At 44.0% G+C, this 13029-nt stretch overlaps 1 protein-coding gene across 3 annotated transcripts in view; it reads left to right on the top strand.

Annotated features, from left to right (window-relative positions):
* The window catches only part of TSPAN32 (tetraspanin 32), a 68021-nt gene extending 61637 nt beyond the window's left edge, over positions 1–6384 (top strand). For all 3 annotated transcript variants that reach the window (XM_034770276.1, XM_034770277.1, XM_034770275.1), the window contains one exon: positions 2820–6384. In XM_034770276.1, the coding sequence (XP_034626167.1) occupies positions 2820–2915 (96 nt within the window). In that variant the 3' untranslated portion in view covers positions 2916–6384. The remainder of the gene's footprint in view (positions 1–2819) is intronic.
* The last annotated feature ends 6645 nt before the right edge of the window (positions 6385–13029 follow it).

The raw sequence follows: 13029 nt of genomic DNA, 5'->3' as shown, positions 1-13029 counted from the left end.
TGGGCAGTTGCAACCAGCTGTAATGTTACTGTTAGATATGCAAGACCACAACTTCCTGCAGGGCTAGGCCTGTGATACACAGGAGGTCAGCTGCCTGCCTCTCAGCTGAGGCTAGGTGTCAGGTGATAACTTGAAGATCATCTGGTATTAGGTGAGCCAGCAAGTAGCTCAGTTGAGCTGCAGGGAGTAGAAAGGCTGCTGCTGAGGACAGAATCCAGTTCATGAGACTCTCTGGCAGATGGCCTATGTAATCCTGTGGGGAACAGGGTAGGAAGAAGGAACCAGAGACTTGTCTTGACTCCCAGTCATTCTGTGAAGTGTAATCCTGTAGGGAGTAGATTGGCCCCTGCAGTAGACCCCGGGTCAGGAGAAAAGACAGGATTGGTGTGCTGAACAGTGTTTTGTTTTTGAATAACACTGAAGTCCTGTAGAAGAAGGGGCAGGAATCCTGTGGCTGGAGAGTGTTGTTGGTGCATGGGCAGGTGAGATGCTAACCCACTGCCTTACAGATATGCAGACATGGTGCATCTAGCCAATGGCTGGAGTACGCTGCTAATGGAACAAGCCTTTTTCGTGTCTAGTCACCACTTGGCAGACACAACCTCTACACAGGGGTCCCGCACTTGTAATAAAACATGCCTTCAGACCTGTTCCATGTACAGAATATTAAATTTCACCTGCTCTAATAACTCTCCAATTGAGCTTCAGTTATTGAAGCAAGATTTTTCTGACCAGGTCTGTACGCACAGTTGGGTTTCAGACTTGTCACGATCACCCTTAAATGTACCCGGGCTCGCTGTGCAATGTGGAGTTATTATATCTAACTTGCTATACATGAGTGGATGACCTGGACCTAAATACATGGTTGTAATACACTCAAGGGGTTGCCTGGACTCCGTGAATGCTGCCTGAGAGCAGCAAGAGTCCCCAGAGTGAATCACACCTGCCTGCTGACTCCTGCATTAAATATCAGTTTGTCTTTTAATAATGATGGAATAAATATTTGCCCTTTTTAAAGTTTACTGATTTGCCCAAAATGTTAGTCAGAGCTATTCTCCTCTGAACTGCTGTGTCAGAGGATGGAAGAGCAGCAGTGGGTAGAGCTCTGATACTATTGCAGGAAGATGGCACATGTAATTGTGGCACAGGAGCAGATGATGCCTAACCTGCTGAATTCTGATAGGCTTAGAAAACCCTTCTGGTTCAGCCAATTAGAATACAAACATAACCATAACATTTCAAATCATAAAGGTTAGTGTGCAACATTTCTAGTTTAAACTTTTATCATTCCGTTAGGAACAGCCGCTAAGCAATCTGACTTATAACAATTCCATCCAAGGTATTTCCTGATGCATAGAATTACATAGGTATATAAAATTCTAGCACTAATATTACAATAGTTATGTTAATTCTCAGTGTAGATTAGCTCCTCCCGTGGAACTATGCATGAGACATACCAGATGAATTATACAATGTCGTATCTTGGAATATTTGGGGTAATGTTTTCAGTTTGGGTATAGGAAAAATCTCACTCCAACTCTACTGAAAGAAAGTTGTGGCTTTTATTTCATAGCTGTGAAATGGCAGCTATCAACTAGGACTGGTTTTGAAGAATATGGTGGGAGGAGCCTCATTCTATTTCTAAAATATTTTTACCATTATGATTGCAGGATGCAAAGAAAAGTGTACGGTGGCTGCCTTAGTTATTGCAGGTGTTGCTATCTTCCAGCTACCAATGAGCTGTTCATAAATGTTCAAAAATCAAACTATACATTCAAAGAGGCATTTTCATATTAAGGCAAACTTTTATAAAGAACATATATTTACTGCCACCGTTATTCCCACAGCAACCTGGCTTCTGATATGTTGCACATATAGGTTCTGATACAGCCTTCAATTATATGATCACACCAATACTAGGCAATGTGATGTATCATTCAGCAAATTTGTATACTACAGTACAAAGGAACTGCATTCTTTTGTGTACTCAGAGGCACACATGTATGTGATGTATGTTGTATTACTCCAAACAGTACCTACTGAGGTTTTTTCAATCAAAGACTACTGCAGTACAGACGGTTCGCACACAGGAGCAGACTTAACTTGTTTGTGGGAATCTGAATCCTAAATTTTCCAACTTATTCTCACTGCTGATGTTATGGTATTGGAACTGAAATTAGAGCCCCATTGTGCTAGATGCTGTATATAACAATCTCTGCGCCAAATAACTTAGTCTAAGCAGACCAGACAGAGGATGGGAGAAAGGAAGTACCATTATCCCCATTTTACAGATGGAAAATTCAGGCACAGAGAGATAGTGACTTGTCCCAGGGTCACACAGGAAGTCTGTGGCAGAGCAGGAATTGAACCCAGATCTCCTGAGTCCCAGTCAAATGCCTTAACCATGATATTGTTCTCTCTCTGTTGAAATTTCAACCGTAGCATTTCACAGTAATGTAACTTTTTTGTGTATGCAACAGCCTGATACAGTAGCTCAGAGATACCTGTGAATAAGAACATAACATAAGAACATAAGAAAGGCCCGTACCGGGTCAGACCAAAGGTCCATCTAGCCCAGTATCCTGTCTACTGACAGTGGCCAATGCCAGGTGCCCCAGAGGGAGTGAACCTAACAGGCAATGATCAAGTGATCTCTCTCCTGCCATCCATCTCCACCCTCTGACAGACAGAGGCTAGGGACACCATTCCTTACCCGATGTTCAGTATTGATGTGTGTGTATCAGTACCTTTGCACTCAGGTGAAGTAACCGCCAACCATCAGTCCTGATATTTAATTCTTTGCCTCTCTGATTCCTTAGGTTTATGGGATGATTTTAACTTCATTCCTCTGGTTCTCCATCCACTTCAGCAACAATCTGGACCGGAAAGGCAAATACATTTTCAGAGAGACCTAGAAAACAGTCGCCCAGCTTCCCCACCAGAGCAAGGATTTCCAACCCTTGAATTGGGAAACCATCGGAAAGTTCTCCACAGAGTTCCCTGAGAAGCTGTGGCTAGGTGACTGGAGCTGGGCCTTGGTACCTTCATGTTTCTCTTTACTGCATTACCTGCCGCCTCTGCATTGTCAGCTGACTAGTGGGAATGTTCATTGGGCAGCACAGGAGAGAAAGATGTGACATTTTCTGTAAAGACGGACAGGAACAACTGGGGAATCAGGGCCATGTAGAGACACAGATAGGCATCTTTAGCACTGGTGTAAGATGTGGATGGTAGCAAGGAAGCAGACAGCCGCTCACCCAGAAAACCATCCAACCCAGCTAGCCAAAACCAAACCCTGGTCTAATCACTTCTGTCAGTGCCTGAAAACAGACCGCTTAAAACCCCATCAGTGTGCCAAGACATACAAAGAAACTAAAATACCAGCAAGAAAAAAAAGAAGTCCAGTTTAATGCCCCTCTGCCAGGAGAATGTCCTCTCAGCTATAGCCAAAACAAATGCATCATGCCAATCAATCATGCCACAATTCATGGCAAAACAACCACTTACATTCCACACACACACCCACACACACACACACACAAACAACCCCCGCACCACCACCAAATAACCAATTGCACTTGGCAGAAAGAAGAAAGAAATGCATTAGAGGACACGTGGAATAAGTAACTTAATTTAACTAATTATCCACCAAGTTTCCCACAGTCCATTCTGTTCCTGAACTAAATTACTACAAACTGGGGAACTATTGTAAATTTATAAATGTGTTTTGCCAAAACAGAATTTAAAAAACAAATAGAAATTACGGAAAGTAAAATAAAGACGGTAGCATTTACATTTAAAAGAACGTCAACATTGGATGTTACAATGTATCACAAGATAACAAAGTAAATAAATAAATTTATGTTGAGTACTCGGAAAAAATGGGCACTAGTCCTCTCAAAGAGGGCACCCAAAATTAGTTTACACTTCTGACAATTTTGGCTTTAATCTCTGAGACTCAGTTAACTCAAGGTCCTATCAGTCTTGTTACACGGACAAACTTTATCCTAAATCTACACTATTTTCACCATGTGACTATCCCTGTAGAGCTATGTATCTTTAAGTAAAGATCCTTATCAATCCACCAATATGCTTACGTGTGTCAATGGGATTATGGGACTGCCCATGGCAGTTCAACCAAATCTCTCTCGAGTTTGATAAGTAACTTGTTCAAATTTCTATATTCTAAGTCAATTTGATTCAAAATTGCTTTGCCTTGGTGCTGTTCATAGCTAAACTCTTTCCATTATGCATGTATTCAATATTATAATTTCTCTGGACGTTCACGAATACTGTATACTCTTTAACCAAATATTCAGTAGTGGCAAAAGTCTTGAGCTTAACTGGACAATTCAGAATTCTTTTTCTCTCTTGGCTAAGAAGTTGTTAGTTTCTTGTCACCGCAAAAAATGATCTAGGGCTTCTCCACATGAAGACTTAGTGCAGGGGAAGCTGGGGTGTAAATCTACAATGGCACTAGCCTGCTGCTCACCAACTGTGTGTGTGGACACAGTTGCCACTCACTTTTTTTGCAGCGTGTTTCAAACAGCAGCAGTTCAAAGCACATTGCAGAACTTTTAATGCATGGTAGCATTTAATGCATACAGCCAGTTACTGCACAGCAGGCTAGTACCCTGTAGATTTACACCCCAGCTTGGCATGCATGAAGACCTGGTCTACAGTGAAAAGTTACATTGGCATAGCTACGTCAGTGGGGAAAAAAGCAAACTCCTGATGGACATAGCTATGCCGACATACCCCCCCTGTGGACATCACTAGTTGATAGAAGAGGTCTTCCATCAACATCACTAGCATTGGCTGAGGAATAGGTGTAGAAAAACCCCTTCTATCGCTGAAGGCTGCATCTACATGACGAGCCTGTGCTGCTATAGTCTGGGTAGTGTAGACGTATCATCGGTCTCTGTATGGACAAGAACCTAGGCTGATTGCTTTAACACACTCTTAATCTTTCTGAGATGCACCTTTGCTGTACCCAGCCATGATTCTCCTGTTACAAATAATATTATTCTCAGTGAAATGAGTTCTTCTAGGCTCGACATTCTCAGTTACTTGTTGACTTAGGGCCAGATTTTTAAAGATAGTTGGGAGCCTAAAGCTGCAGATAAGCACCTAGCGGGATTTTCAAAAGCACCTAGGTGCCGAATTCCCATTGATTTCCCATCGTTTGTTTTCCCAAGACATCAGGTGTTAGCAGAGAGAGGGTGCTCTTGGTAGCCACCTGATGACAATCCCACTCTCATGCAATCTCATCCAGATGTTTCAGTTTCAGTGAGCAAATTGGTGAACAGCTGTTTTGTACAGTTTCTGATAAGCCGTGTGGCCTGGCTCCTTTTCTAGGTAAAGTTGATGTGGGCCAATTAGAAAGCAAACCTCATTTCTGATGACATTTTGAAACATCCAACCAGACAAGTAGCTTGGGACATACCAGTTTGCACTATACATTTGAAGACCTATATCAACTTGCAACATCCTTTGCCACCAATTGTGCATTTAGTATGATAATCTTTTAAGACAATTGTTTAGTCCAGGCTCCAGTCAGTAATCTACTACCACAAGCTGCTTCTGTAGGTTCCTCTTGCAGTGTATCTTGAGCAACTTTGCACAACCCCACCTTCTTTCCCAGGCTGCAGTTTCTCAATCAGCATATTTAGCAGTCTGCACAGATAGCCACTTTCAAACTCCTGTCTCTATATAGAGTCTCATGACATTCCTTGATGATTGTGCAGTTGTTTAGTTGTTCGTTATGCAGCAATATAAAATTACTTGACTGATTTTCTTGGTTCAACACCAATAATTTTGATGGTAATGAAACAATAAGACAAAACAGCTGTACATGTCTCTGTACCAATTTGTGGCTATACTCCACACATCAGTGATAAGGTTGGTCAGATCACTTTATCTGTTAAACAGTTTCAGCAAGTAGATAAACAAATGATTTATCATTTGTGGTCATTTAGTCCTTATAACTATTTGGACAGGGTCACCATAAAGATTTTCACTTCACCTTGACTGTTCAATAAGCTAATTGACTGTATCATCTTTTTTTAGCATAAAATAACAAGGTGTTCGTATGTTTGTTAATGATTAGTTAGATATTTCTTATTGATTACATTTCTAATTGAAAAAGGAAGCATTGTCCTAACTATTTGAAATATCTTGCGATCGCAGCTCCTTTTGGCAAGGAACTTTCTGAAACTGCAAGGGTCGATTTCAGAATGCTTTAGATTACTTTAATGCTACAGATGGGGCCCTGTCCTCAGCTGAGGATTTGCCCCATTGTTTGTTTCAACCAACCTCTGATCTGTATGATAGACAATTATAATACCATACTACCGAATTAAACATAAACTGATGTACACTGTCAAAGCTAATGCTATGGTTATCCCAAAGGCCAGCTGGAAGGTCATATGACTCTTGACTACTTCAATAAAAATGTATGTTGTGGCAAAATGCTATCTTCCCTCACTCTTTCTGTGTGCACAGCAAGCTGTTTGGGTGGCTGTGGTGTTTGTATAATGAAGCTTGGCAGTAATTCTTTCAGTGCTGGGAAGATGTATTATCCATACAGCTGGCAGTCGGTCTGGCATACAAACATATCCTAGCAGTGAAGGGCAGATATGACTGTATCAAACTTTGAAGAAGGGGAACTACCAATCTGCTCAGCTTCTGTTCCTTGTTGCTGCAGTCATCAGCCTCCCCTCACTAGTAACCAACTAGGGTTAGATCAAGAACATGTAGTTTGCAAGGAATAAAACAAGCTAAGAAAGAACAAGTAAGCGTCTAATCTATATCTAAAGAACATGGTGTTCAGGTAAAAGAAATAACCAACATTTAACACAAAGCCTGAAAGGAAGGTTTCTGGGGGCGTTATTTTTGGCTGCAAGACTCTATGGTGACTGGAAAACTAGTGAAATTCTGACCTCACAAGAGCCTGAGCAAATGCAAGGGGAAAGACATTTTTGATTAGCCTATTTGTTTAATGAGCGAGATTAGTTCATTACTTGTTTTTTCACATCTATTTAACTCCCATATTTAATGAATATTTGGGTGTAAGGATGGCATTATTAGATCAGCACTACCCCAAACCCTGTCCATTAAGGTTGGAGAGTAGATAATGAACATCTCTGAGAGCCCCAAGAGATCCTCCTGCCCACCCAGGGAAGACCAGTCTGGTATTTCTAATGTAAGGGGCTGAGGGTGTGACAGATTTCTGATGCCAATCTGCCTGAGGCTTCAGGTGATCAGGCTGAGGCCACAGGATCGTTAAGGGAGGAGATGATGGAACACACCAAGTGTCTAAATTTTAAAGCTTTATTGATAAAATAATAAAATAACAGCAGAGAGTGAGGGGTGCTCCCCACGTCACTCTGAGGAAGGAAGAAAGCGTTAGTGCCCCAAGCCCTAACCCACTTTCATACTCACACACTCACTACCCGAGGCTGGCCAGGCCTGGGTGTAACGTAAGAAGAAGAGGGGGAAGGGTGGACAGGAGTTTCTGTCCTGTGCGCACAGGTCTTCCTGGGTCCGCTGTGATCTCCGGATTGCTTCAGCTCTCAGGAGGGTTTTAAACCTTAAGGTCTTTTGGGGGCGTCTCAGAGACCTTTGTTCCCTATACTCTGTGTACCAGTACAAACCGGCCTTCCGTGGCTTCTTCAGCTTTCCCAAAACACACTGGTTTCAGGGCTGTGAGATAGTTCTGTTTGTCCCTGGCTGGCCTTTGCAATCTCGCTCCTTTTCGCGGCCCCTGCATTTTGTTCAACAACTCTCCTTTCTCATGGCTGGTCGAGGACTCCCCCCTCCCCACTTCTGTCTTGGCCAGTAGCAGCTGGCCTTGGGCTGGAGTCAGCTTCTTATCTTCGGGTTTAGCTGGAACATCAAGTTAACCTGTTCTTTTCTTCTTTCCTCCCACTCTGGCCTTTCGCCGCCTGTAAAGAAACCTTTCGTTCCGCATTCATACCTTTAACCCTTCACAGAATACTTTGCAATGCTTGCAACAGCATTAGCAACATACAGTGCTGATCTGCCTCTCCAGGAGACCCCCTGAGGGAGGGGGCCATTGGCGTGTGACAAAAGTGAAATCATTTCAGGCCTTCTTTTGTATACCATAAAAAAGCAAAAAAGGGCCGAAACCCAAGGTTTGTTAAGTCTTTTACAGCTCACTAGATCTACATTGGGGGAAACAGGCAGGTATCCAGTATTTGTCACATCTGTAACTGCTGTGACACCTATGCCTGGAAGGTGGAGAAGAGGGGTTTTCTGTGTTTTGGACTTTGTTGGGGCCGGGGGAGGGGGCTGGTTGGGTTTTTTTTTTCTCTTGAAAAGTGCATGTTAAGCTTTTTCATTGCTGTGGTGGCAGGGGTGGGAACCTGGAATGCATCCTTTTTACAGCAGGCTAGTGCATCTGGAGTACAGACAGTTATTTGTCCAGTCAAGAAGCAGACTTCGCGTGCAGACTTTCTTGCAATGAAGTGGCCAGTTCTCCCCTCCTTTCTGAGGTTGTGGCGTTTAGCCATGAGTCCTCAGTGAGTTTTGCCCAAAATCTAGTATGACAAGAACAATATTGTAGATACACATCACACCAACAGCCTAGACAACCAAAAAAAGAGCATCCCAGTGTAACGCTGACAGACCCCAGTCATCAGCAGGCAGGATTGAATGGGGGATCTCTGGAGCTTAGTGTATGAGCCTCTACCAGATGAGCTAAAAGCTAACTGGCTGTTAGCTAAGGCTGTAGAGCAGACTCATTTTATCTCTCTCTTTAAGTGGTCTCCGTGCCACTAGATGGGACAAAACACCACACCCAGGAGGTGTGTGCATTGCACCAGCACCCCTTAAATATAAGTAATGAATACATCAAAAATACACTTTGGGGTATTCATCATAGCCCTACCAGTGCTGATCGAATGATTTCCCCTGTTCCCAGCTTTAAATACACCCTACTTTGCAGTCACGGTCTTCCATACACAGAAAATTGACAGTAACTCCCTTTGCTGCTGCTCTTCATTCAGCAAGTTGGGGTTAATGCTGGACAAGGTTTTTTTAAAAGGCAGTGTCCACTAGTGGTTCAAGCAGGTGACTGGGATTAAGGGCTCTTGGACACAGATTCTGTTCCCCCACCCTGGCCCCTAGATGCTATTCTGGCAACACACAATGACTGTAAAGGCACTACAAGGGGCCAGGAAAATACTCCTCAGTCCCTAAACGGCCCTATGTTTCCTTCTCAACACAGGGGGGCTTGGAATGGCACCGTCGCGGACATGCCTGCACAGCAGCCCATAGGAAGCCTATGATGGGCTACTGTAAGTTTCAGCAACCAGTGACTGCTCTACCTTATGTCAGAGGCTGTTTTGGCCCCCAGAGTAGTCTATAATCTCCACTTGTCCCTCGATTGTACCTACTGAAGACTCTATTCCTGGTCCTGATTGCCATTGTCTTGCTGCATGTGATGTAACCCCTCTGTGCCTCAGTTTACACTTTAGTACAATGGAGATAAATAACACCTACCTCCCAGCGCTGTCAACTGGGAAGTCCTGATTGATTAATGACTGGAAAGGGCTTTTATATCCTTGGCTGAAAGACACTACAGAACAGCTCAGTATTATCATTTATTAAAAAGCTGTGTGCTATGAACTGGCTGTGCACATAACAGAATCAATTTTATTTTTATGAGTGGTGATGAAGAATGGGAAGGAGGGATTATGAAAGAAAGTGATGCTGTGATTATAATGACTTTGTTTAGCATCCCAAGGGACAGAGTCTCTTTGAGAACTCAGGAAGCAGTAGCGTGTGATAACAGAAAGTAATATACAAAGCACCAATTAATTTAATAATTGTTAATGATTAAAATAGCATTTTTATTTTAGGCAGATGAAAACAGAGAACCTATTTAATGTGGATTTTAGATTTAAATGCAGGCGCTCCATTACAGAAGCAAAGAAATGAAATCAGATCTTAGGAGCTGTGAGTCCGCGTCCATCTTCCTAAAAGGATGTGTGGTTAAACGTATCTGTCCCATATTGTGAACAAGGAGGAGTAGAGCAAAGGCAGTGCTCCAATATTTGTCTTCACAGTTTCAGGGGTACAGCATGTGTCTTCCTCCCTCTGAATTCTACTCCAGGAGTGTCCACTCCAGGCTCATGTCACCTGTCTCTGGACAGGAACTCCTGTCCCCCTCCTATCTGACCAGGGGATTATAAGGCTGTACAGCCCCCTGCATTACACTATGATATTCTCAGCAAGCCAGTCTGCCTAATGGCTAGCAGCTGTGAGTTGCTTTTTCTCTAAGGGCTATGAACAGTGTATTGCCTGCAATCACACGTTATCCCACAGCTCTTTTGAAGCCAGCACCGTTATTAACAGGACCAAAGCACTACAGAGAAAACATAAAAACAACAGATTTAAACCCATACTAAACATAGCAGAAATCACCCATGTTCCACATGGGAAGTCTGATAGACCACCATCCCTTCCAACCCTTCAGCGAGAGTTGGGGTTTCCCCTTGGACGGATAGTCATGTCCATTTGCTGAATCAAAATGAAGACCATTAGTCAGGCCAAGCTCAGCATTTTATATGTTGCTTCCTAGTATCTGGAAAACCCAGCCTGAACCAGTATATGCAAATCACCCCAGGGTGGAATTTATTGGGAGTTATTTACAATCTCAGGGGAAGTCACCCCCTTCTGTTTTAATTCCTGTAAGAGCTGTGGTAACCCTCCCCCTGAGAGTAGAATGCAATAACACATAACCCATTCATAAGTTTAATACAGTGCTCCCCAAAAATACTGCATGGGGTTGCAATATCTGTCACACTTGTCACTAGGGCCATGTCTACACTGGCAAAAATGGGACCCAGAGTTACTGGTGCCAAACAGTGGAGCTCCAATGGTGATGACAGTACAAGCTATAGTGTGGACAGAGTCCAGACCATTTGACCTCTACCGGTCATCAAAATGCATCAGCTCTATCTGCATTAGAGCCTCCACCCTTGCTGCTACTATTCACTATTTGTGAATTACAAGTCCCATTTTTGCCAGTCAGCACAGCCTGGGGAGTTCTGACCCGTGTGCAAATGCTGCAGAAACAGACTCAGTGTTGTTGGGAGCACCAGAAAGAGCATGCCCCAATGTGGAGATGGGGATTAGAGCTTTCTGTGGCTGAAGAGGACAACCAACAAGGGAAACAGATGGGTTAGAGGCATGTGGTGTATTGCGGATTGCATCTCTTGGACATGACTGTGTCAGAAAGCTGTGGAGCTCAACAATGAAAGGCAAGGGTTAACCAGCAAGGCCCGGATGCAGCTGTGGCCTGTTAGGCTTCCTGGCGCCTGTATGTCAGAGGAAGTCAGCTACTGGGAATGGATCAATCTCCAAACTGCTAGATGGAAGGACATCCCCTTTCTGTGAGTTTGGGCTTTTATGCTATATTTCACCCATGCAAAAACAAATAAGAGTTTGTTTTTTTTAAACCAGTATCAAGGTTGCAAAGCCAAGCACTCCAAAGTTAGAAAATGCCAGAATGAAAGTTGCCTGTGCAATCTTAATTTGGTCCTCTTGTGTGTATTCAGTCTTTAATTACATGATCACATGCTATTTTTTTCCATAAGACCCCTGCCTCTTTCAATGCCTAGGGTAGCTGGTGCTCATTTAAAGTGTAACTAGTCAATAATTTGTTTTCACTTTGTTTTTCAATGTGTTGCTTTAGGCCTTATTAGCTGCATGTTATTCAAACCCTGCTCTGAATACAGAATGATTAATGTCCTATGGTGTTCATCACCAGCGTACCTGAATGTGTCACAAATGTTAATGTAGTTATTTTCACACACCCCTGTGAGGTCACAGGATATTATTATCTCTGTTTTACAGAGAAGGAACTGAGGTACAGCAAGATTAAGGTGCCTAACAGATGCTTAGGATCTGATTTTTCAGAATATTTTGCATTATATAGCACTTTAGATGTTCAAAGCACAGATTCCATTGACTTTAGAGGCATCTGTGAGCGCTCAGTAATTCTGCACATCTGGTTCCGGGGTTTCAAGTCAGGCACCCAGAAAATGAGAAACATAAAATTAGTGACCACCCGTGAAAGGTTTGGTGACTCTGTGGTAAAGACAGGGATAGAATTCAATTCCTCAGGACAGCATTCAGCTATCTTAACAATGAGCCTGTCCTTTCTCTTTCTGCAATCTCCTGTCTCATTCACTATACACCTTCCAATTTCTGCAATGAATGAAGCAGGGTTCTACACTTCACAGCCTCCTTCTCTACACTCCTATTTTAATTCCCAGAGCAGGGGCTCTAAAAATATCTCTGCTGAACATGTGTGAACTGTGATTTTTAAAAGGCATTTATAACTTGGCCATATTTGGGCAGATTTTCATGGGGATCACACAGGCCACGCTGCCAAAGTTGAAGCCCCTGCTTCAAAGCAGGGGGGAGCTAGAGCTTTTCAAAGAAAAGGCTGTCCGAGCATTTTTAAAATTGTAAAACAACATATTTTTCCCCAGCCTTCTTCTTGGAAACAGCTGAACTGTTTTGGTTGAAATATTCCAAAAGAAGTCAGCCTGAGGCAGACACCTGAGGGAAATTTCAGCCCTAACACATAAAGTTTGGCAAAGTTATAAGCAGCTGATTATGGTCTTGTAAAGGGAAATGTTGGGCAACCTTAATAACTGGCAGTGCTACCAGCGCCATCCAGGGCCGGCTCAAACTTTTTTGCAGCCCCAAGCAGCAAAAAAAAGTGCCGCCCCCCCAGCCCCCGCCCAGCGCCGTGCCGCGCCCCCCCCCCCCCCCCCCCGCCGAGCGCTGCCGGAACCCCCCCCCCCCCAGCGCCGCCCCCCGCGCCGCCCCCCTGCCGAGAGCCGCACCACCAGGAACCCCCCCCCGAGCGCCGCCGGAGCCCCCTGCCGAGCGCCGCCGGAACCCCCCCCGAGCACCGAGCCCCGCGCCGCCCCCCCGCCAAGCCCCCGGAGCCCGCCCACGCCCCCCGCCGAGCGCCGCCGGAACCCCCCC

Source organism: Trachemys scripta, chromosome 4 (assembly GCF_013100865.1).
Source record: "Trachemys scripta elegans isolate TJP31775 chromosome 4, CAS_Tse_1.0, whole genome shotgun sequence".
Classification (NCBI taxonomy): domain Eukaryota; kingdom Metazoa; phylum Chordata; order Testudines; family Emydidae; genus Trachemys; species Trachemys scripta.
The sequence above is the reverse complement of the archived record's forward strand: the minus strand, read 5'-3'. Positions and strand labels throughout refer to the sequence as shown.